The 24434-nt window shown below is 44.4% G+C and overlaps 1 protein-coding gene across 3 annotated transcripts; it reads left to right on the top strand.

Moving 5' to 3' along the window:
- The first annotated feature begins 304 nt into the window (after nucleotides 1-304).
- RFWD3 (ring finger and WD repeat domain 3) lies at nucleotides 305-24434 on the top strand. Of its 3 annotated transcripts, XM_054200617.1 has the most exons (13): nucleotides 947-1026; nucleotides 2572-2956; nucleotides 4318-4556; nucleotides 6302-6402; nucleotides 6517-6714; nucleotides 8876-8967; nucleotides 11145-11259; nucleotides 16291-16519; nucleotides 17725-17875; nucleotides 20068-20244; nucleotides 20845-21059; nucleotides 21320-21537; nucleotides 22196-24434. In XM_054200617.1, exons 2-13 carry the CDS (start codon nucleotides 2574-2576, stop codon nucleotides 22337-22339), a joined length of 2262 nt encoding a protein of 753 aa, XP_054056592.1. In that variant the 5' UTR covers nucleotides 947-1026; nucleotides 2572-2573; the 3' UTR covers nucleotides 22340-24434. The 3 variants fall into 3 exon arrangements, with proteins under 3 accessions (XP_054056591.1, XP_054056590.1, XP_054056592.1); XM_054200616.1 differs by lacking the exon at nucleotides 947-1026 and adding an exon at nucleotides 305-340 and having other exon boundaries at nucleotides 21320-22330; XM_054200615.1 differs by having other exon boundaries at nucleotides 945-1026; nucleotides 21320-22330.

The following is a 24434-nucleotide window of genomic DNA, read 5'->3' as shown; positions in this document are numbered from 1 at the left end:
CCCGCCCACCTCCGACCCTGTTTGAACCCGCTCGAGCTCCCGCTCCTTTCGCCGCGGTGGCGGCTCGCCCAATGAAAACGCGCCCCGCGGCCTTTTCCCCGCCCCTCGAGTCGCGCCGCCTAATCAGCCGGGCGCTCCCACCACGGCTCTCTGGCCAATCAGAGCAGGCCCTGCCTCCCCTCCCCTCGCCCCCTTCACCCGCCGTTCCCTCACACCGACGGACGGAGCGGCTGGCCAATGAGAAGGCGGGCCTGGCCCCGGCTCGTCCAATAGAAGCGGGCGCAGAGGGCGTGGGCGGGGCGGCGCGGCGCTCGAGCGGGGCGGTCGGGCCTGCCGGCAGGTGAGCAAGGGGCGGTGGGGACGGTTCCCTCGGGCCCGGTTCCCCTCCCGTTTCTCCGGCCCGGCGTCCCCCGAGCACCGCGGGAGCGGCTGGGCCTCCGCGGGCGGCCGCCGGGGAGGGGTGTGGGGGTCCTGCTGCGGCCTGGCCTCCCAGGCGGCTTGGGTTGATGGCGGGCGGCCTTCGCCCAGAAGGCGGCCTTCGCCGTCCCGAGAGCTTGGGGTGCCTGCGGCTGAGGGAGGAGAAATATCCCCCTCTCCCATCGTTTGTGTGACTGGGTTTCTTAATTAAAATAAGTAAGCTCTGTGAAAAGCCAGAAAAAAACCCACACTTGTGGAGAGTGCGCTTAATTTTGGTTGGTGTTTGGAGCTTTTTGGTTAAAGCGGGGGCAGCATGATATAAGCCCAGGAGCTGTAGAGCGGGGCCGGGCTGTGCGCGGTTGGGAGGACCCTCCGCAAGGGGAGGCTTGTGCTTCAGCCTTCATCCGTCTGGTTGGCACTGCAGGGCCTTCTGTGGAGCTGCTTCTCCGGCTCCACTCTCTGACAGCACTCTGTGGTTCTTCTCACCTGGGCTCAAGAAGCTTGTTCATGGAGACCTTCCATCTGTGGGTTCCTCCAGTGACTGCCGGGTGGGCAGCTGCTTGTCTCGAGCTGCCTTTGCCCCTTTCAGGAAGGCTCCAAGATTTAATGGTGAAAATGCCAGTATTAACATCTTTTTTTTTGTTGCTGTTGTTTATTAGGAGTTATGCAGGGTTAGTTAACCCATAATGGTGAATGTGTGCAGTATTTTTAAGTCTCACACTTAATTTATGAGGAAAATAAAGGGTCTGTTATGCTTCTAGGTGTCAATTTTATCATGAATGTGAGTTTAGTGCTAGAGAAGCAGTACTCAGTCACTGAATATTATCATGTCTTGGCTGTATGACTGTTCTGGTGGGAGGTGCATTTAACACCTATTTTTGGCCTAACTTAGGCTGTATTGGTAATTAGGATAAGAATTATAAAATTATTTGTAAGTTAGAACTTCTTAAAAGATCTATAAAAATACATGAGTGTTAGTACATCCCCCTCTAGTAATTCTTGTATGCATTTTCTAGTTATTCTGTGTACTAAAAGCAGCCTTTGCTCTGTTTGCGCAGTGCCTAGCCTAGTAAGTTTTGGTGTGTGCTTTGGGCTCTTAGTAATGCTAAAGGTCTACAATTCCCAAGGCCTTTCAGGTTTATGATTGCCTAAGTATTTTTTGAGAATGTGAATGACCTTCAGCAGCTTGCAGAATTTAATCCTGCAAAAGAAAGATGATTTTTTTGGGGCACACGTATTTATTCAGTTAAAGAAATAATCTTGCACTTTCTTGTGTTGTAAGGCTCCCTGTAGAACAGGGTGATGAAAGTGCTCCAATTAGGCGGCTGACAGCTGCATAATAATTAGCAATGCACAGACTGTTGCCTTCTCTGTACTTCTATTTAGGCGGTAACGTGAAATCTTTATCCTAAAGACATTTGCAGGGCAGCCATCCTTAAATATGTGAGGTTTTACTGCAAATTTTATGTTTATCTAGTCTCAGGCTGAATATAGATCCACAAATGCTAGTGTTGCAGGTGACTTGCTACCCGTAACATTTCAGTCGTGCATTCTGCTGTGATACTCTTTCTGTGTTGGTGAATATAAAATACCTGAAAGGCATGTTAAGTGAGCTGTGGGAAAGGGTCACAGTGGTAATGGAATTTTATTTGAAGAAACTTGAAAATAAACCCACCTCCAGAGAGTGATATGACAAAGGACTGCATTGTAGAGCTTGTTTCTGGCTTTATTTGTGGGTGTTTGTGCAGTGCTGCTCACCATGGAGAATCTCTCAAATATTTCCGAACTCTGTTCTCCAAGGTACACGTGAATTTACCGGTAAGTTAGTGATGCCAGCAAGAAATCCCTAACTTTCCATATCATCCAAGGGCTTACTTAAATTGATTTTGCAATGTGCCTTTGGTGCTAGCTGCTGTTGAGCCAAAGAGCTGGAGTCCTGGACTCTGGGAGGGTGCTGTCTGCTATGCCAGCTGTATTGACTTCAGACAGTTTAGCTCTGCTGTGTATCTAAGGCAAAAGGACAAATTGTCTCTTGAGCCTGAATTCTAAAGGCTTTTATAGTCACTGACTGCTGCACCTGATTCTTGATACTGTCAGGCTAGAAGTAGGGTGTAGACTTGCAAATAAATACTAGTTTTCTTCAACTCTTTGCAGAAATGGCTCAAGAAGAGATGGAAGTTGATCTCCAGCCTGTGGCTGCTTACTCTGTAGAGAACCTCAGGACGCTTCCGGCAGAGCCCTCTGGTCATGCAGCACTGTCATCCCGCGCTCCAGTGCTCGGTGAAGGAGGAGGCAGCGTTACGGTTCTTCCTGCTGATGACGCTGTTGTCATACCAAATGCTGGTGCAACAAGAGAAGCAGCTGCTGAGCCTGACCCGCAGCTGAGTCCTGCCTCAGCTCTCAACGGACTGCAAAGGCTACAAGGGGCACTTGATCCATATCGGCCACTGCCTGTGCCACAGGTCACGCAGCGTCCACAAGTGAGGAGAGCTCGCAGGCAGCAGAGAATTGGTGGTTCCCAGAGGACTGTCAGTGCCAGGTAAAGCAGAAATGAAATTAGGTCTGAGATGCACTCTTATCCAGTCTGGCATCAGTTTAAAACTGCATTGCTTCCTGGCTTGTAGAGCCCAGCTCAGTCCAGGTATGTGGTTATGGCCAGATTCTGGGAGGCTCACATGCTGTTTAAGCTCAATAATGGCATAGCTCTGATCTCTTCTGGCAGCATCTTTGCTCTTTTTAAGCGAGTCCCCCCATTTCTTATGTTGGCGGTGGTGGTGTTGACTCCTGAGCCCTTTCATGCTTTCCATCTCATTTGCAGAGCTTCTGCTCACACCGTTCCCTCTGCTCTGCCAGATTCCTGTCGGTGCTCCCTGCAGCAGTGCTGACTCTCCACAGTTCCAGCCAGCATTTAGCTCAGTGGAGCTTGTGCTCTGTTTTGCATTTCACCTTTGATTTGGGGACTGCCTGATTAAGTTTTCTGGTGACAATTGCTGCAGAAACTTCCACAAACATGCAAAGTAATATTTTTCTGTAGGCTTTTTTTTTTGGTTACCTCCAGGCAAAGAAAGTAAAAATTCTGGGTTTAATACCATTTGTGATGGGTTTAAAGGGTGATGCTCTCCAGCCAGAAAGAAATCCCTATTTCTGGTTTGTTTGTTTTTTGTCTCATCTTTGTAGTTTTTGTAAATGTCAAGGGTGAAATTATAATTAACTGGAGCATTGCCTTTAAACTCAATGAGACCAAGATGAAACATAACTGTACTGTTTGCCCTTGGATTGTGTGTGAAGGTCACTGGAGTTCTCAGGCTGAAAGGCAACCTGACAAACTTCTACTTTGGATCTGAAGGGTAATTGAGATGATAGCTGAACTGATGGGGGGAGAGAGGAGGATGTTTCTACCCAGGGATGAAGTTCCAGGAGAGAAGAAGAAAGGCAGAAAAGCTAGGCACAAAGTAGCTGATGGGATGGGACTCTGATACCGGCCTTGTGCATCTAGTATTACCAGTGGCTTTGGGAACCAGGTCTGAGTTAGAGTTGGAGGTACTGATTAGGAGGTTCCTTAGGCTATTAGTGAACAACACTTATGTCATCTTCGCTTTTCTTCTCTCCTCCACCACCCCATCCCAAAAGAAGACAATATAACTGTTGTAATGAGAAGGAGATTTTCTTTGAGCTGAGAAAAATGAATGTTTGCTGTGTGATACTGCTGATTGTTCGTAAAGTGGGCAATTGTATGGCATTGCCCCTCTACCAGAGAAGGTGCTTCTTGATAACTTTAATACCTTCCTAATGCAGTCAACAGCCTAGAAATTCTACTGCAAACAAGAATGGAGAAACACTCTGAGTCTTTAGCTTACGTGAAATAACTGTGGCTTTTATTTCTTCCTTTTCTGGACTCAGGGCAGCGTTGGACAGTTATTTTCAACTCAGCAGGACCCAAGAGCCAGCTACAGGACCAGTCCCACGTCTGGAGCCCTCACGTATTGCAAGGGACAACCAGGAACACAGCTCAGATGAAATAATAGAAGTGAGAGACTCTGACAGCAGCTCTTCTGCTGAGGAGGAGGAGGAAGCGGTGGAGGCTGCAGCACCGCTGTTACCGTCAGCCCAGGAGACACCTCCAGCAGCCAGTTCAGGAGGTTTGTGCTATATTTGAGCTGTGTACAGACTGATTTCAGAAACTTTTCTTGCTGTTTCAAAACTCAGTGCGAAGCTTAAAAGGATTTCCCCAACAGACGGTGCCAAGAGATCATCATGCCCACAGCTGACAGGAGCAGGTTGCCACCACAAGGCTTTCTGGCAAGCAGTTCCTAAGAGCAGTAGCAGCAATGGATAATTGCTACCCTACTGTTAAATACAATCATTTTGCTATTTGCAGGCTGCTGCTTATAAGTAATCCTGGAAATGTTCAGAATAACTTCAACTTTAGGGATTAGTACTTCCTCTGTTATATATTATCAAGAAGTGTTATTGAAGATAACAGGTCACATCTCTGGAGATCAGCAGTGTTTTCAGAGAAGGATCTGATTTGGTATTTTTTAATTATTTGTGATTTCAGTCTGCTTCAGTTTAGAGTTTTCTCTTCGTTCTGTAACTTCTTGTGACACTTAGGTGAGGAGGTAGAGATACTTAGGACAGTGGGCTTCTTGTTTGTCTCTCTCTTTTCTTGGCTTTTTCTGGCTCTCAATCCTTTATCTAGGCTCTTGTTCACAGGCTGCCGTGCACTTCAGTGACATTGTGGTGAACATACGCAGTTTATGTAAGAGTCGCAAATAGTTAACTTGCTATTCAAGGTTATCGGTGCCCAGAGAATATGAGAACAAGATATTAATTTTTTTTTTTTTGCTTCAGTCTCTAAGGAATGTCATTATGTTTCACTCTCTGCTTTTAGATTTAGTTTTGACTGGCCAGCCCACCTTGACACCTTTTTTTGTGGGTACATCTATGAGGTGTCTTTTGAACAGATTGATTCTGCTTGCTCTGAGCTAGTCTTACATGTGACAGGAGCTCAAGCTGTTAAGTGCTGTCTAATATTGTGTGACCATATGCTCTCTGTTGGGTTTTCTGGAATTCCCTTGCCTTTTTTGCTTATATAAGTCACAGGTTTCTGTTCAGCCCAGAACCAAAGAGGCTGAAAACTATATTGACATTGGCTAGTGGGTACCTCTCCACTGGACTGAGAATATCTGCCTCGAATACTAAATGTGACTAATAACTCTTTTGTTTTGTCAGGGGATGGAGGAGACTGGTTTCTGCTTCTTTTGTAGTATGCTAGTGGTGGCAATCCAAATGTAGCATTTCTGTGTGCCTGTGCTTCAACAGAAGGCCTAACAGAGGCCCACCACAAAAACATATGGCCCAGCAGAATTGATAGTTCAGATAACTACCAGCTGGGAAACTACTTAAGTCAGGGTGAATGGACGGATAGCATACGGTAAATGCTTTCCTGGCACATGAAATATGCATGCTTAGATCCCTTGGCAAAATAACTTCTTCATATTGGTGTCTGTCTTTCTCCAGGCACAGTGATGCAGGGTTGTATCCTTAAATCAGCCTAACTATAGACCTGTATGCAGATATGTCTGTTTCCAGGAGATAAAAAAATCCTGATAACAATTTCCGTCTTTAAAAGACCTCTCCTTTTTCACTGAATATGCCGAAATTCTGGTGCTTTCAATAAATGAAAGCATAAAACTCTTCAGCATTATCATTGGTGAATAGAAGGACTTACAGACTCCTTGACCTTCAGTATCCAGGACACTGATCTGAAGCCTGTGCCGTTGTTGCACTGCTTATCTTATGCCCCAATGATTTTTGGATCAAGTCAAGGAGAACTCCTTTTCCCCCCATTATGGATCAGTCATTTAAGCAATGGTTTCTTTAGTTTCCAGTCAAGTCCCAGCAGAGCCATCTCAGGCTTTGTCTCAAGCTTCTGCAGAACATGGAGGTCGTGAAGATGAAGAAGCTGAAGTCCAGCAAAAGCAGGTGAGGTGACCTAAATGCTTTTGGAGACAGATTAAATATGGTAAATGCTGCATTTGTCTAAAAAAGCTGTGTGGTTTTGTTTTGTGGTTGTTTTTTTTTTTTTTTTAATCCTAGAGAACTCCACTAAAGAAACTGGAGCCATCAGTTCCTGTTGCTCTACCGGATGAGGAGGAAGGGGATACCTGTGCCATCTGCTTTGAGCAGTGGACCAATGCTGGGGACCACCGTCTCTCAGCGTTGCGGTGTGGACACCTATTTGGTTACACGTGCATTGAAAGGTGGCTCAAGGGACAGGCAGGGAAGTGCCCACAGGTAAAGCGGACGTTTATGTGCACTGGAATGGGTAACTTCTGCCGCAGGCATGGTCACTGTAACTGTTACAGCTGCTTGTGGCATGGAGAATCCACCTTTGCCTGCTGTCAGAAATAACAAAAAACACTGTCATTTTGATGTCATTAGGCCAGGAACAGCTAGCACTGCTTTAAAGGGAGAATTCTGACTTGGATTTTCTCCCTGAAGTAGAGCATTCGTGAGTAGCAGACTCGGAAGTTTGAGAGTTCAAGTGCTAAACCTGTAAATGGTTTCAGAATGCTGCACTGTGGTCCCAGAGTGCGGGAATGGCAGACAAATTCCTAGAAGCAATTAAGTAAGCATAAAGAATATGTTATTGGACAGGAAATCTGTTTGAGAACTGTTTTCAGTCAGTTGATCTTCTATTTTGAGCTGCATCTGATTTTGCAGCCTTTAAGCAGGCCAGGTTGTTAAGGTAGCTTGCGGAGAGCAAACTGAGAAACAAGTTGCATGCTTTAATGTCCATTTGCAAGTGGTAGATCTGCTTCTTAAGGTGCATTTTTAGCTTTGTTTCCATGGGTAATACCGATCTCTTTCGATTAGGTCTGTGCTTCTCTGTGATGTGCTTCCATTCCTTATTCCTTTTCACCGGAAAGAAATGTTGAGGAAAAAAAATAGGTCAATGAGTACCTTGTAAATACGATTCTGTTCTGCTGCTTTCCAAGTCGATGGCTGGAAGCCCAAGATTTCTTTGGCTTTGTCATTTTGAGAGGTTCCATAGTCTTGCCTGACTTTGTGCAGGTTTCCCTCCTCACAACAAGAAACTTCCTGTTGATGTGCACTGTGATTAAACCTAAAGAATCACTGTTGCCATAGCAAAGGCTCAAACCTTATTTTTCTTATCCCTGTCAATTCTGTGCGAGCTTTTCTTCACCCGCTCCAGGCCGAGACAGAATTCTGAGACCTTCCCGCATCTTTACTCTTTGGCATTTTGTGACTACTTTTTCTTGAACCCTAAGAACTGGTAAGGGGTGCTTGCTCCCTCTTTTTCTTCCAGTGATGTAATTACTGAAAACTTCCTGGGAGAATTTTTTTTGCTCTGGAGAGAACCTTGCAGCTAAATCACCTCCCCTTCGTTTTCAGTTGCTGTCCTCTGCGACTGGGCATTCTCTAATTGAATAGCACAGAGTTGCTGTGCGCGGTGCTCTGTATACCAAGTGGATGGAGTGCAAGTCACTGTGAAATTGCAGCATTCCTGATCATGCCAGTGCCAGCTGCTAGCTGCCAGAAACACTGTCCTAGCCGCTCACTGCTCTGCAAGGCAGTTCTTCACTGAAGGGAGGGTGGGTTGTCTGATCTGAAACTGTTGCCCATGCTATCTTTGTGCTGCTAAATAGGAGATGTCTGTGTTTCAAGCACACATAGTAATTTAATGTTCAGCGGAGGTTACTTGATCTGAGTATACACTGCCTCTTTTCTCATCCACAAACTATAGTTGCAAAACAGTAAACTTGCAGATGCCATAATTTCTTCCAGGTCCCAAGTCAGGGGGCAGTATTATCCCTCCTTTTTAAGGAGAATCTAATGTACTAAATGGTCACAGCCAGACGCACAGAATTATTGAAATATCTGGCTCCCTGCGTATCACTGAAATTGGTTGGGTGTCAGTGTTTCATACTGACACTGGAATGCTTTTATGAATTTAGGCCTATAGGATTTGATCAAAGGAACGTAGTATGTAAGAAAAAGTTCCCAAAGCAGCCAGGCTTGATGTTTATAAATAGAGGCTGCGCTGGGGGGTTGTTTTAGATCTTTTTTTCCCCTTTTTGTCTGACTTTTTTTTTTTTTTCTTGTTCCTGGAACTCTACCTGACCATTCTGCGTTGCTGGTGCTTTAGCAAAACAAATTTAGTGGGAAGCAAGGAGATGTGTTATTAAAGGTGCAATAGGATACACGACTTAAAGTGTTGTAGCCCTGATTAGAGCTCTGGTGTCTGTATGAGGGAGTGTCTTGCAGACACGCTGTGGTATGGTTGTGTTTTTGTGGACTTGCTCTCAAGTAGACAGCCCCTCCCTTAAAAGCTGTAAGGGTTTTTTTGAAATAGTGCCTAGCAACTTGTAGGGATGCCTAGTTTGGATAGTTAAAATTCTTGTAGATGAACTGAACTTGTCTTTTATTTCAGTGCAATAAGAAAGCGAAACGTTCTGATATTGTGATCCTGTACGCTCGCACTTTGAAAGCGCTGGATACCAGTGAACAGGAACGCATGAAAAGGTACAGAGTCTCCACGTGAAGATACGACCTCACTGACTGTGTGCCCTTGAAAACTGCAGTCTGGCTTTGACGTCAAGCTTTAACTTCCTGTATTGTCTAAAATTTGTGCATTCCCTCGGGGATTATCATGAGTATGGCTGTCTTAACAGACCAAGGCCTTGGTGGGTTGCAGGCGTCTTACGTGGTAGGAGAATTTTCTTTTGGAACAAAATTCTTGAGTTTGCGCTTTGCGGCACTGAACTAGCAAAGGCTATCTTGTGCTGTATCCTGAAATGTCATCACGGGAGAACATGCAGAGTTGTTGCCAAAAAGCTGTACGTTGCTAATTCATCATTAGATGAGAAAAGCAAGGCATAGTTAGAAATGCAAGGGGGTGAGTAGCTGACCTTTTCTGCCATCTTTTCTGCGTGCATTAAACAGAGTAATCTCTCATATGAATCACTTTCCATCTTGCTTTGTCAAACTCTTCATGTAGCTTTACTTACAAAAGGTCAGCAAGCATTACGATGACTCTACTTCTGCCTCTAACTTAAATGTAGACTTTTTATTGAAAAAAGGAAAAGCAGGTATGAAAATAGGGACTAATTTCTTTTCAGTAAGATGCTGTCAGAGATACTATTCTGAAATTAAAAGGCTGCAGATATCTGAGTTCTCCTGAGTCTTGTAGTGAATAGAATCTAATTGAGGTCGTCTTCACATGTCTCTAACTGTACTGCTGTCCTTTCAATGCAGTCTTTCAACAGAAGCCTCACTATCCTGGTAATTACTGATCTGAAATGATTGAGGAGTAACTGTCACGAAGGGGGAAATATCTCTTCTGTCCAGATAGCCACTGCCTCATGGTGTTTGAACTGTACCTTTAGAAGCGTCACGCTTCTCTTACTGGATCGACACTGCAAAACAAACTATAAATAAGATTTTTTTTTTATAATATATATTTTTTCAAAATCACGGAAAGCATTTAGGTGTTTAAATCTTGTTATTGCTCATGGAGAGGTAGCTGTCTAACTGCTGCTTGTGTCTGAGTCTTGCTGCAGCTGTTCCCCACTTGCCCTACCCTTCCACTGCCTCCTGTTTCTGTTGGGAGGCAGACAGCAGTGACTGCCTGTCAGTCCGGTTCAGCTGCTGGCAGTGGCTGCTTTGTGGCACGCAGCCACGAGTGGAGGACAAATGCAAACACCGATGCAGGCATTGATATTGCTTGCACATAGCCTTGAATTAGGTGTAAGATCCTGGGGTTTGTTCTTCACATTCAAAAAAAAAAAAAAAAGCCAGCCTTCAGGCTCTGCGTGTTTGTGTAAAGAATGTGTTTGCGATGGTTAAATACAGCATTTCACCTGTTTCTTATGCAGCAAAAAAAATATGTGAAGATGCTATAGAGAAATGAGAGAATTCAGTGCCTGGTAAACATGCATGGCTAGGCCTCTATATTTAGAAGGTACTTAGGCAAGCGAGACCTCCCTGCACGTGAACTACTGAAATAACTGGAGTATTGCTGCTTTTGAATTGCAGAATGCAGTAGTCAATATTATAGACCAAATGTACAGATAATTTTAAGAAATACTGGTTGTTTCTTCCCCTTCTTTAACTGTTCCTTCATATGTAAAGCATATATGAAAGAGAAATTGAAATAAGTTATGAAAACTGCTGCTGCTAAATTGTGTGTATGCACTTTTAGGCTCAAGGTGAGGTATTAAGTATGGCTTCTATATGGGCATTCACAGAGAATTCATCTGTATCTATTTCTGATACAGCTATGTTTTCCTGAAATACAAAATTAGTAGAAATGAGCTTGACAATATTGGCTGTATTACTGACGCGGCATATTACAATGGATGTTGATGGTATAGAATTTGCTAAACTGTTTCTGTAGGGAGAGGAAAAAAACCCTGATTTCTCTTTCACTCTCGTCTACTAAATTAGCACACTTGGAGAGGGTGAGGAGAAAGGCTGTTGTTTCTATGGAACAATACTTGAGTGAGTCATTCAGTACAATTGCATAACCAAGAACATCTCGAGGTGAAGGTACTGGATGAGTGCGGCACCAGATTTTCTCTTTTGAATTTACCTGAATAGGACCCGTGTTGGGATGAAGTCTGGGGTGAGGAACACACAGCCCAAAGAAGCATCCTAGGCAGTACCTAGTCCTAAGGATTGCTTTTCTCTCGTTCTTCCAGCTCTTTAGAAAAGGAACAAATGTTGCGGAGACAGGCAGAGCTGGAATCTGCACAGAGCCGTCTCCAGTTGCAAGTTTTGACAGACGAATGCAGCAAACTCCGCAAACAAGTTCAGGTGAGTCTCACACAGAGGATTCCTTTTCTCTTCAACCTGCCTTTTGCATGTTCCCCTAGAGGAGAGAAGACAGGCTTCCAGTTTTAATAAGCAGAAAGATTCAGTGAATTCAACTGGTAAATCATCAGGAGTATTCTAACCCTCCCAGGCTGGCGTATTCATGTATACTACCTGTGCTTCTAAGACGTAATCAAAATTGCAAGTACAGCTTAGCAGTAGAGGAGTTTTTTTGGCTGTTGATGTTGCAGGTTCCTCCTCAGGTTTTGTGGTGCCTAGCGTGGCCTGGTAATACAGCCCCAAACTTATTCTCCTTATCTTCACCAAAATAAGCTTGGAAAATCTCTACAGTAAACCATAATGGACCTATTATCGCTAGTTAGTCGAGAGCCTTTAAGAAGTAGCTTTGAAGAGGCACGGCTATCTGCAAAACCAAAAGAGAAAAACAACACACACCCCTAATTTTTTGGTGAAGGTCAGTCAGCATTCTACTTAAGCACCTTCTGGTGCTATGAGAGCTGGCCTGTCAATGGCATAGGCTGTATGCATGGGTTGAACAGCTGCTAAGAGGCCCCTCTGTCCCCTTAGAATACAAATTGCTGAAAATAAATGACTGGTTGCTGAAGGACTGCTTCCTTTCTGGCTCATGCAGTACTGGGATATTTTGTAACCCATCACAGCTGCTTTTGCAGGACTTCTATAAATTCTGGACTTTACTGGTGCTTCCAACTGTGAATTATCTGGCACGTTCCACCAGTGCTGGGTTTTCCAATAGCCTATTTCACAGTCAGCTTGCTACTGGTTTTGTTGTATGAAGTAGATGATATCTAATATCTCGCTGTCTAGTAACTTGCTTAACTTTATGCTTTTCTTTACTTCTGGATTTTTTTATAGCCTTGGCTATTTATGTCTGTACATTAAGCAACATCCTCTTCGCTGAAGTCTTCCTGTGTGACGTAAGATAAGGCTTTATAAATTGCTTGCCTAAATTCCTGCATGAAGATCATGAGAGCTAATAAGAAAATTAGTCCACTTTAAACTTTGGCTTAAAGAAAATGTGAATGGCATAAAACTGCAGGTCTATAATGTCTTCCCGCAATTCTTCTGGTGTTTATGATAGAGTATCCAGTCTAAGTGAATTGAAGTCACGTTACAAAGATTAAGTACCCTGTGTTCTTTAAGCTCTGTTTCAGTATTTATACTGCATTCATCACTGTCCTGTAGTGGTTAATGTGAATGCTGGAAGCAATTTTAAGGTGCTTGTTTATACTATGAATAAACTGAATGTAAAACAATTTGCTGGGGAGCAGAAAATCAGCAGGGAGTCTGGAATAAGTCTTTAAGTTGTTTGCTTGTATTTTGAGCATGTGTCTAACGAGCTCCTTGTCTTATGAGAGGTCATCTAGTAAAGCAACTACTTGCATGGAATCGTTTAGGTTGGAAGGGGCCCTAGTTGTGTAACTGCAGCTTTGGATTGGGTTGCTCAGGGCACTGTCACACCAGGTGTGGGGTGTATGCAGGCAGATCACACAGCTTCTCTGGCCATCTCATTGTTTGACCGTCCTCATTGAGACTTTTTTTTTCCTAACATCTAATCTGAATTTGCCTTGTTATATCTTGAGTCTGCCCTGGTCCTTTCAGCAAGCCATGTTACTGATAGCACAAGAAAACATGTTTAATTGGCATACAAAGCTGTAAGCCAATATAGAAAACAAAGTGCTGTGGGATTACAAAAGTAATGTGTGAAACGTCTGTACACTCAGGGGGTCATTTGGTATGGCAAAGTTCAGTTGCATAGAACTTTATTGGAATAGTTATGATGTACGTTGGTTGTATACACACCTTGGTGTCTGAAGTTCTATGGAAAGCAAATACCATTGGTTTTCCCCCCCAAAAGTCATTGTGTGAACCCTTTTTTGTTGCTAATGTGCTTGAGAGCTGTACCTCATCAGCGGTCACGTCACTAGCTATAACCTTTTATATTTGTATGCATTTTTCCTCTGCTCTTGTCTACTAACAGTCTTGTCCATTGTACTTCGTTAGAGAAGTATTTAAGATGATTGAGGCTAGAAAAGGGATGGTGTTTTAAGTCTTTAGCTATATGAAAATATATGAGGAAAGGAGGGGAGAGAGGGGTAGGGAGCTAAATAAAACTCTGGTAGATAGCTCTCAAGAGTGTTGTTTCGATATGTGAACCTTCAGTGTGTGCTGTGTGGAGCTATATGCCACTGCGTGGCAGGTTCAGACTTGAATTTTGGAAGTAGTACTACTGAAGCCTTACTCTTGCCTAAAATTTTCCCTTTGTGAGCGCAAAGAACTTGGGAATCAGATGTGAGCTACTGCAGTACTCCTGAATCTGCCAAAATTTTCAATAAAAGTTAGCTAATGATAAACAAACCATCCCTGGCTTCTGGCATTAATACCATGGATCAACTGGGGTAGGAGATTCATCTTTTTTTTGAGTGGGAAACAGCCGCTCTGTTTATGTATGGAGCAGTAAAGGGAGGACTTGCTGGGAAATGACAGGAGATTGCATGCTGCTACGGCAAAGAAAGCAAGTGTAACTGTGAGCCTTGCAGACGTCAGTTTATATTGTTCAATGTATTGGAAAAGCTTTTCTTTAAATAGGACTTTCAGAGCATCCAAAAATAGTTGGATGGCAAAATATCACTAAAATTTGTGACTTTAACTCCTTTAGAAAAGTTGTAGGCTAATGGTTTTAGTGCATAAAAATCTTTCCTCTTTGTGATCACCTCCAATTGGTATCTGGGGAAGATCTAGAAGAAGTAAAACCTGATACTCCATTCACCTGTTACTTATAGCGAAGCCAATTAAAAATGCTCTGTGTCCTTCTGACTGAATTTGAACCTGAACCAAAGGAAGGTGGAATGTCTGTAGTGCTGCACTGAAACACAGTCATGTGTTTCTCTCTTTTTAAATGCAAGGCTGGGGCTGTGTGGTGCAAGACAGCAGGCATGGCTTCTGGAAGAGGTCTGTTGGGAGCACAGCCAGAGAGTGACAGTCATCTGATAACTGCCTGTGTCTTTAAAGCTTCATATCAGCTATTAAAACTGTAACCTAATACTCAAAAGGAAACAGTTCTGTATTTGTTGTAGCTGGTGGTTTTCCTATGCATTGTGATCTTCTGCTTCTTGCACGTGATCCTCAGGAAGACTTCTGCTGTGTATCGTCGTCTTTCCCCACCCAACCTGTGTGACTGTGTTCATTCAAGCTGAAATCTAGGAGGCAGTCACAGCATGTGCAGAGAGACGAGTGTGCCCTCGAGGCCCTTAGGCAACACCAGGCATCAGGAAAACTCTGCAAACCACTTAAAGGAAGGCACAGGCTTATACTACCAGAATAGTGTCCTTTTGAGCACAGTTAGTGGAATTTGTTCTGCAGTCCAACACTTCTAATCACCTTGGTAATGTGTCTTCAGTAAGGCTTGGTGATTCTGCTGGGTTTGTCCATTCTGTCTAAATGTAAGCATTGTACCAATAGTTCTGTGGCTTTAATTCCCTGGTTTCCTTTTTAATGACTTGTGTAAAAGTTGACTGTTGAATGCAGGTGATAAGGGCAATTTTGTAAACTCCCCAGAGCAATAAATAACTTTAATTTCTTCTGACCCTCAGTGGTGGTGGTATCCTCCTGCCTTTTAGAAATAATGAGTTTATTAAAACTTTTTTAAGAGTCACTTTCTTCTAAGTTACTGGTGTTTTCACTGGCTGCTTACTCTAAGCCTGAAGCTACAGCTTCCATGGTAAGCATTCTCGCACAACCCCCCTCCTCTTCCTCCCCAGGTTGTTTTGTCTTTGCTTGCTCTAATGGGATCATCTTGAGCCTTCAGCTTTGATTTTTATTCCCTTGGGGAATTTGCAATGCGCTTGATGCAAAACAGATCAGACCTCTGTAAAATATCAGAATTGCCCTCCTCTTGAGCAGTTTCCAAAAGTTATAGGTCTTGATGATAACTATTAATGTAGAGCTTGATCTTTGATCTTGCCTCTTTGAGAACTGCTGCCTTTGCTTAGATGCGAGTTAAGTGGTAGTGGCTGGTTCAATATTGAAGCTAGCTTGCAATCTACTAATATATTCATAATATCACTCTTGTGGCCCTTAATTGTTTAAAAATTACATAGTATTTGAAGCATAATCTATGTTGCTCAAACAGCAGAAAGCAAGTAGTGATTTTTCTTAATATATACGCTCCCTCGAATATCTCTGGGGTTCTGTACTGTCTTGTTTTGCCCTTGGATTACACCAAGTTGGTCAAAATGCTTTTTTGGGGGGCATTTTTAGTTGACTGATGATATGCCAGTGCCACTACTTGCATACCCTCTTCACCCCTGAAGATCTCTGCGGAAGGAGGAATTCTAGAAGTACCTTGTTGCTGATGGAAGCTGTCCTTGGCCACGTCTCTGCTGAGCATCCGTGAGCACTCATCACTTGAGGTGGAGGAAGAGGGGGGGAGGAGGTCGTGGAAAACAGAGCTGGAGCTCTTGAGAGTTGTGTTGTTCCTGGAATTTGCTGCTCAGGGTTTACAAGAACAGGGTCATCTTCATTAAATAGACTGACTTGTTTCCTGCAACACCCTTTATGTTGAAACTCGAGCTTTTATTTTTTTATGGGGTATTCTGGAAATTCTGGAAAATGGTTCTAATTGACTTTCTCTTGTGGTTTAGCTGCATGTAATACTTGGCAGTTCATTCTTCTTCTAAACGGCATTGATCTGGTAATAATTGTTATTGGCTTTTATGTGTTGCCCGAGAGTCTTCACTCTCACAGGGTCTGATATATACAATAACAGACTTTGAGTACATTCTGCCAGAACATGCATAGCTTTTGAATGCTTTTGTTGCTCACTGTCATAGTCGATGGACTTGGAAATCCAGCATTTCAGGAACGGTGTGGAAATTGGCCCATGTTCCCCCCCCTTATCTGAGAACAAGTCCAGTTGGAGCATCTGGAACAGACAGCACAGAAGGTGACATTGCCAGTGGTGCATTAAAGCTCTTTGGGTCTTTTTCTTTGCAGGAGCTGAAGGCTCTGGTGGCCCAGCACAATGTGAGCTCTTCTCAGCTGCCTGGCAGCTCCCGCACCTGCCTCCCAGGCAGCCTGCCTTCCAGCCAAAGCCAGCGCAAGTACCACCTGGAAAGGGTTTTTGTGGTGTCTCAGACTGGGAACTGCAGAGTAATGGCATACTGCGATTCGTTGAGTTGTCTCGTGGTATCACAGCCTTCTCCACAGTCTACTTTTATTCCTGGTAATTAAGCAAGTCAAGATTTGGGGGTTCATAGGGGAAAGTTAAATGCGTTTTCTGCTTCCTCCCTGCTCCCCCCCTTCTCTTGCTTGACCTTTGTATGTGCCTTGTAAACTGGGAATACTCACAAGACACTCTGTAGATTATCTCGCCTCTACATTGGTAGCTTCTGCCTAGCCAAGTAGCTTGTTTCCCCCATCACTTCTCCATCAGAATCCTAGCAGCAGGTCCCTGGCACTTCTACTGAAACATCCACAAGAAGGTAAAAGGTGTGTCTGGTGCTCTGTGATGAAGATGACCCCTTGCAAAAAGGTGGGCCTTCTGAAAAACCAAGGGACCAACGCACAAGGGCCTGCAGAGAAGTCTCCAGTGCTTGAGTGAGAAACATTGCTCTCCAGATTGTAGGTAGATTCATCCACATGCAGCTGATTTGTCAATACTCTTTAACAAAAAAAAAAAAGGGGAAAAGCAAAAAAATTCTGATATGAATAATAGGAGCACTATTTCCCCGTGAGGAAGCCAAGAAGTCACGGGCAGCCCTGTTCTTGTCTCACTGTTATGGCCTGGGGCAAGTGGCATCTGGGTCAGCGCCAACTTGCTTTTTTCAGTGATGTAGATGTAGCATTAGGAGTCTGAGAGTTTATTTGCAAAGTACTTTAATGCTTTCTGAATGATGAAATTTACTTTATTTGGTTAATGGTTTGGAGATTAACATGCCTTATCGAGGCATAGCAAAACTGTTTTCTGAATTCAACTGACCTTATTTTTCTGGCTGTTGGAGCCAGGGAATGAATCTCTGAATGTAGGCTTTGTGGTGACTCTTGTAGCACGCAGGTTGAGTTCACCTGTAAGCATTCTTTGCAGTGACACTTGTTCTCTTAAATAGCCATGTAATCCTACTGTGCGTGGCTTTATCTAGGCAAGAATGTCTTTGAAGAAATCGGCTAAAGAGCAGCAGGCTTTTGTAACAAGAACTGTAACACTGATAGTGAGTTTGCTCTTGCTGGCTGGGATCCTTAGGGATTTAGCCCTGTTGCCATTTGAACTAAAGAATGATTTGTGGCCCTTTTTATCCAGAACAGCAAATAACTTTTATGTGTTCATCCCACCACAGGCTTCATTACAGACACTGTAGTTCTGGCGTAGAATTGCTAGTTCTGCACATATGCCGCTTTGCGATAACCTGCTTTATCCTTCTTCTGTGACAGGTTGTGGTGTTAAGATGATGAGCGTGGCCAACCTGAAGAGCAGTCAGTACATCCCCATCCATAGCAAACAGATTCGGGGACTGGCTTTTGGCCGTCGAGCGGATGGCTTGCTGCTCTCTGCTGCTCTGGACAACACTCTCAAACTTACCAGGTGAGCCCTGCTTGGGGGAGCAGCCTGTCCCAGCAGAGTTTTGCTGCAAGAAACAGGGTTGGATTTTGTTTTGTCTCGTAGCACTTGCTATTCTGCTTTCCAAAAGGTGCTGCTAAGATGAGATCAGGTCTGCATATTCTTCCTGCGTGTGGGAGATAACAGAGAGAAAGTTCATGCTTTCAGATCTTTTACATGGAGGTGTTGTGGAGCTACCCGTCTCTGATTATTTTCCGGTGGAGAATTCAGTGGAAAACAAGTAATTCAACACAGTTTGTCAAAGTTGTGTTGAGGAAAAAAATGTAGCATGATGTATTGATGTGAAATTTACTGTCTGCTTGGTTTTCTGTTACTGCAGGGAAATGTGAAGCATGGGAACTTGTATGGCATAAAACAGAAACAAGGAGTGTTTAGGGTGGGCGCTTTCTTCCCTGCCCTAATATTGGCTTTTAAACTTCTTGCAGAGCGTGGAATTCATCTGGGGTATGAAACATGTAGGCAGCATCGTTGAGCACCTGCTAGAGGAACACAGGTTCTCTAGAGCTAGCAGTCACTTGGGAGCAGCACTTTGGAGGCTAACTATGCAGAAGCTGAGAGAAAAATGTGTCCAGTCCTGTTAGAATTTACAGCCTATGAGTGTTTTCTTGCTACTCTGCTGCTCTTCCATCTTTAACCTTAAACCTGCTTCAAAACTTTATTGGCTGATTTGATTCTTATTGAGTTATATTAACACCTTTATGCATACCTGCCTGTCAGTATAGGGTTAGGCAGGATATGTGTCTGTTACATGACTGATTAGTCCCAATTCTTTCCCACGAGTGAAGCAATGAAGAGAACTTAATCCTGCAACAAAAATTTAAAGAATGTTGCTTTCCTATTACCATGTTGAAATGTTTGCTAGAGTAGTTAAAAGTAAACAAAACCGTCTCTGCTGAAGTCAGTGTGTCAGATTTCTAACCGATGAGGTTGATATTGTTTTCGTGGTTTAATCTGGAGAGTGGCTTCTCGTCGCAGTATCTGCTCAGACACTTGACTCCCATATCAGCCTGGGTGGTTGCTTTGGAACTTGTGATCCTTTTGCTTTTGTACTTGATCCCAGAATGTCCTGGAGTTAAGTGTTTGCTTGAGCAGCATCTTCATACTTCTTTCAGTCTCCCTCTGAAAGAAAAAGTCCCTTTTCAGTCATCTTTCTTCTCTAGTTACTGATTTCATAGTCATCCTACCAAAAGGAGTTACCCAAGTTGTCTCCTGTTCTGGCTTGCAAGTGTTTAAAATAGCACTATGACTTGGGGTGTTTTTCTTCTGTTGTTTTGAACCAGTCACTGTTCTGATATCAAACTTTCAGTTAGTTTTCCCCAGCCAGGTTTATCTTTGTGGTTGTTCCCCTTATACTTACCTGCGAGCAATTACTCGCTTCTTGGGAGTTCTGAGCATAATCACCTTCCCCAGGGAGAAACCCGTGTGTTGTAAAGAATATCCAGAGTTACTCTCATATGTGCTGTCCTCTGTCTCGCACTGTTCTCAACGTGCTGAGCCCACGTTGACAACACTGCCCTCTGCAAATACATTCCAATCCAACGCCAACTTCATCTGCCATTCTGGGTTGCGCCCCTCTACGTACTCCCCTCTTCTTCCTTCTACAAATCGAGTTTCTAAAGAATTAACACTATAAATCTGCTTTTAACTGTCTTTACCCCACTCGCTGTCTCACTTTTGCTTAAAATGGATCCTTTTGAGGCATAAGCACTATTCCGCTCACGTAAAAAGTGGGAACTAATTGAGAGATGTAATCTGAAGAGATGAGCCCCGTGATCTCAGGAATAGGCGATATTATGGGATTACACTAGAGTCACTTCTCCTAATCGTTTCCAGAAAAGTAACTTAGCTTTGCTTTCCGGTAAGGCAGTTGAGACCCTGCTCTGAGATTTCCTTTCCCAGTCTCCAAAGATCAATCCGGAAAAAGAAGCATTGGCCTGGAAGATTTATGAATCACTTCACAACATCCAAGTGATTATTCTGTCTAGATTTTCCAGATTCATGTCTGGAGTAAAGGAGGAGTTAATTCAGAATTCAGTCTAAAGAGAGATGCTTCTGTCTAAGGACTTTAAAAAGCTAGATTTGCTTACCTTAATTATGCTATTTTCTCATCAGTAGATGCTTGTGCAACGGGCCAACACTTTGCTTTTCTTCTGCAGCTTGGCAACAAATACTGTGGTGCAGACATACAATGCTGGCCGTCCTGTCTGGAGCTGCTGCTGGTGTCTAGATGATACAAACTACGTCTACGCTGGACTGGTCAACGGCTCTATCATGATATATGATTTGAGAGACACCAACTCACACGTCCAGGAACTAGTCCCTCAGAAGTCCAAGTATGGCATGAGGATTTTTTCATTCCTTTCAACTTCGCTAATATACATTAAGCTAAACATAGCTTCTTCCATAAATCACACAGTAATTGTAAAAGTTTAAATTGTTTTATGCTAATCTCTTGTTCAAAAATTTGAATTTAGCACAGAAGTGAGAAGTCTCTCATAAGGTTGCATGGTATATGTATCACTTAGTGCAAGTGCTTGGCACCTGCATCTTTTTAAGGCACACAGTGGTCAGCAATGGACCCACCGGTGCAGCCTAAGCAGGAGAACTGAATTTGGTTTGGAGCTGGTGTTAGTATTTAATTTGGAAGGGATAAATTACAAGAGGTGTGAGACACTGGTACCTCCATCTCTTCTACTCAGGGAATCAAATGCTGATTTACATGCATCTGATGTGGGCTGTCTGTTTCCTTAAAACATAAGGCTCAGTAGCTCCGTCGAATGTCACTTAGTCTTGACAAGTTGGGGTTCCTTGCTTGAAGGATCATTCTGTAGCCTGCTTAGGCCCTTTCATTGCAGTGTGGTTGGAGAGAGGTGAGGCAGGTGGCCAGCATGGCTGCAGCTGGCAGCACTGACTCTTGCCAATCACACTTTCAGGTGCCCCATGGTATCGTTGTCCTATCTGCCCCGGATGGCCTCGGCATCGCTGCCTCACGGTGGAATCCTGGCAGGGACCTTGGAAGGAGCCTGCTTTTGGGAACAGAAAGCTGGCAACTCCTACCGGCCTCATCACTTGCCGCTGGAACCTGGAGGATGCATCGATATTCAAACAGAGATCAACACACGGCACTGCCTCGCCACATACAGGCCCAGTACGTAATGCTGTGCATCTACAATGTGTTTGTGGCCACGTTGCCCCACTGTTTTTTGAGTTCAACAGCGGCTCTGGTGCTGAGGGCACAGCAGAAATGTGGTACCTGCCCTAGCCACAGCAGTGCGCATTTGCACGTAGATAAGAATTGGGTGAGGGCAAAAGGGGGCAGCTGCAGGGTGGTGTTGCTTGTATTCCTACAGTTAAAACTTCTCTGCAATTAAACTTTCCAAAGGTTACCTTTTTATTTCTGCCACACAGGTAAAAATAACCCATGTGTGCGTTGTGTGATGATGGAACTGACTAGCAGCCCTCTGATGGAGGACTCTGAAGATGTGGTGTGTTCTTCTAACCCGGTTCAGACTTTCAGCGCTGGGCCCACCTGCAAGCTGCTGACCAAGAACGCCATTTTTCAGAGCCCAGAGGAGGATGGCAGCATCTTTGTGTGTGCTGGCGATGAGGCATCTAATTCTGCCCTGGTATCTCTCATTCCTTTCTGTGTGGTGGAGGGTTTTATTGCAATTCTTAGGGGAGAAGCCTTATCAGTCACAGCAGCAGTGTGTTTTGGTGGGAATTGTCTTGTCACGCACGTTACCCTATGCAGGTTGGTCTGTTGTACTTGCTATAGCAGGTGTAACTCTGATAATGTGGGACACCCAATATTAGCCAAAGCTTGTGGTCCCCATCCATCGAGAGGAATGCAGGCACTGAGCCCCTGGATTCCATCAGAGGAATGCAGTTGGGCACACTGGCACAACTGGGCGCCAACTGGTGTAACTTAGACTTGGCGGGATGGCTAATGTGGTAAGTGCTGTGAGGGATGGCTGCAGGCTTGTCAGGAATGACAGGGAAGGTGAGGAGGAGGAGAAGGGTTGCCCTTTGTAGGAAAAAGCAGCTCGGATGCAGAGGGTGGACAACAGGCTGCATGAGAGCTCGTGATTTGGGGTCAGAGGAGAGGGGAGGGCAGTCAGGGTGACATTGTGCTGCGAGTCTGTGAGAGACCATCTGAGCAAGGTGTGAAAGTAGAGGAAGGGTCCTGTAAGTAATTCGAGGAAGGTCTTTTCTCTAGCGAGAGGAAGTTCTGTTTGGGATGGGAGGGGGAGGATCCTGCGGTGTTTGACTTTGTCTGTCCCACAGCTATGGGATGCTGGCAGCGGCTCCTTGCTGCAGAAGCTGCAGGCTGACCTGCCCGTGCTGGATATCTGCCCCTTGGAAGTGAACCAAACCCACCTCCTGGCTACGCTGACTGAGAAGACAGTGAAGATCTACAAGTGGCAGTGAGAGTGGTCCTTGTGCCTGCCGCAGAGAGACTTCCCAAATATGCTGCTGACTAACCCTACAGAACCCCTGCTGTCCTGCTTACGCTGCTTACAGGAAACGGGAATCACTACAGCACCTTGCTGGCAGTAGGCTGGAACTGGGACACGCTGGTGCCTGGAGCAGTTCCCTTCTTCTTCCATCTTCCTTTTTAGGTTTGCCCTTATTTCTTCTTTGGACAACTTTTTTTCAGTCAAACTCCGCAAGCTGCGACAGCACAGCAATACTTGGACTATCTCCAGCGTGTGTTCCTGCACTTTTTTTTTCCAGTGTGAATACAGCACAAGGACTCGCAAACTTTTCCTACAAATCAACAAACTAAGAGGAACTCGAAGACCTGAGACTCCCAGTGTGCTTTCTCATGGAGTCCTGCTGTGATAACCGGGTGATGAAAAGGTGGTAATATTGGCATCTCACTAGCATGGCTGACGCTCAGCGTAAAAGCAAGTTCGCTGCTTTGGAGAACGTACTCCTGTGTTCTTTTGAAGGTCTAGGGTCAGTTGGCAGTTACTCCCTTATGAGGACAGACCCTGTTTTGTGGCCATGGAGAGAACAGGCCTGGAAAATCTACAGAGAACACTTTTCTTCCGTGGCTTTTTTCCATGAGCATGTGCTTTGGACTGTAATTCCTTAATTCTCTGTCCCCGTTGCTTTTCCCTCCTTTCTTCCCTGCTTCACCCGCAAGCGAACTTGGGACAGTTTGGTTGTGGAAAATGAAACTAGGGAAGCACAGGTAAAGAGGAGGAGATGATTCGTGTACTTCCGGCTGCTGCAGCCCATGGTGGCATTCCTTAAAGACAGCAATGTACTGAAACGGCCAGTACCTTGGGAAAGAATGAAGAATGCTGGTTGCTTTTTTTTTTTAAGTTGGGGTTTTCTTTTCCCCTTTGAGGAACTGATGGAAACTCAGGGATTTCATCAGCTTGCTTTCACTGACCTTTTGCCTTCCTTAAATCCTATTTGCCAGCTCAGCTGCCGGTTGGATTTGTGTGCAAGCGTGCTGCGGGCTCGCTGCTTCAAGTAAATCTGAGCCCCTCGGGTGGGATCCCAGCTTGGGGATGCGTGCTGGCCCTTAGCACCCTCCCCGTAAATATGCTGAGGCGGGTGAGAACGCTTATCTCCAGGTCAGATCATGAAAGAGGACTTGGGTTTCATTTTATGTTTAACAAAAGCAAACTTTTAAGGATGTGGGAAGCTGCCAGGCGAGTTCCCTGTGCTGGAAAGGTGTCCCTGGCACACCTCCGCCTCTGGCCGCTGTAAGCAGCATCCGTCCTGTTCGGAGCGAGTGTGCCACCACTTAAAGTGCCAGAATGATTTTATTTTCTGAAGTCTGGGGCTTGCGCAGGATGATCCCATTCACGTCTTACCTCTTAAAAATGAGATTGAGATGATCTCTGCTTAACTTTATATTTTTCTGTATAGTATTTTGTTCTTATATTTTTATATACTGTAAAAATAAAATGTTTATAGTTACCAAATGCAACTGCTGCTGCTGCACTTTAAAAATATGTCTCAGCAATATACGCTGCCCATCTTGTGAATGTAAATAAGCATCCCCGGATGCAGGTAAGGTTTTTCATGCTTTGTATTATTTCCAAGTCACACTTGGCTTCAAACCGAAATAATGGAGGGATTCAGTGAACAGCGAGACCTCGCTGAGCCGTGCTGCTCTGACCAGGTGAGGGGAGAAGAAAGGGTTGTGCAAAGTCAGGCTGCACACCTGGGACATCCTTTTAATTGGACATTAACTCACTGAGGTGAGACTTTTTGGCGTTTTTCAAAATGATCAGAAACAAAGGGTTAGTAGAAAGAATATCATGCAAGGTCTCCAGTATCACCAGCTAAAACCAGAAAGAGCAGGCTGCTCTCTGCCAGTTTAGTGCAATGAGCTGCTTGTTCTCAGCCAACTCTAACCTCTTCCTCCCATGAGAAATTTGGAAAATTTTAAAGTCATACAGGAAAAGGAATTAAAAGGCCTCACAGCTCTTGATTTTTCTAGGTAGCACTTGTTTTCTACTCTATACTGCCCCACAGGAATAAGAGGTGCAAACTTAAATGC

Source organism: Rissa tridactyla, chromosome 4 (assembly GCF_028500815.1).
Source record: "Rissa tridactyla isolate bRisTri1 chromosome 4, bRisTri1.patW.cur.20221130, whole genome shotgun sequence".
In the NCBI taxonomy this organism is placed as follows: Eukaryota; Metazoa; Chordata; class Aves; order Charadriiformes; family Laridae; genus Rissa; species Rissa tridactyla.
Note: the sequence above shows the minus strand (reverse complement) of the source record. Positions and strands in the feature narration are given on the sequence as shown.

Excerpts from the sequence above, each read along its gene's own strand:
- RFWD3 (XM_054200616.1), top strand. The coding sequence starts at position 2,574 with ATGGCTCAAGAAGAGATGGAAGTTGATCTCCAGCCTGTGGCTGCTTAC. Across the intron at positions 8,968-11,144 it reads GAACAGGAACGCATGAAAAG|CTCTTTAGAAAAGGAACAAA; the intron begins GTACAGAGTCTC and ends TCGTTCTTCCAG. Across the intron at positions 17,876-20,067 it reads AACACTCTCAAACTTACCAG|CTTGGCAACAAATACTGTGG; the intron begins GTGAGCCCTGCT and ends TTTCTTCTGCAG.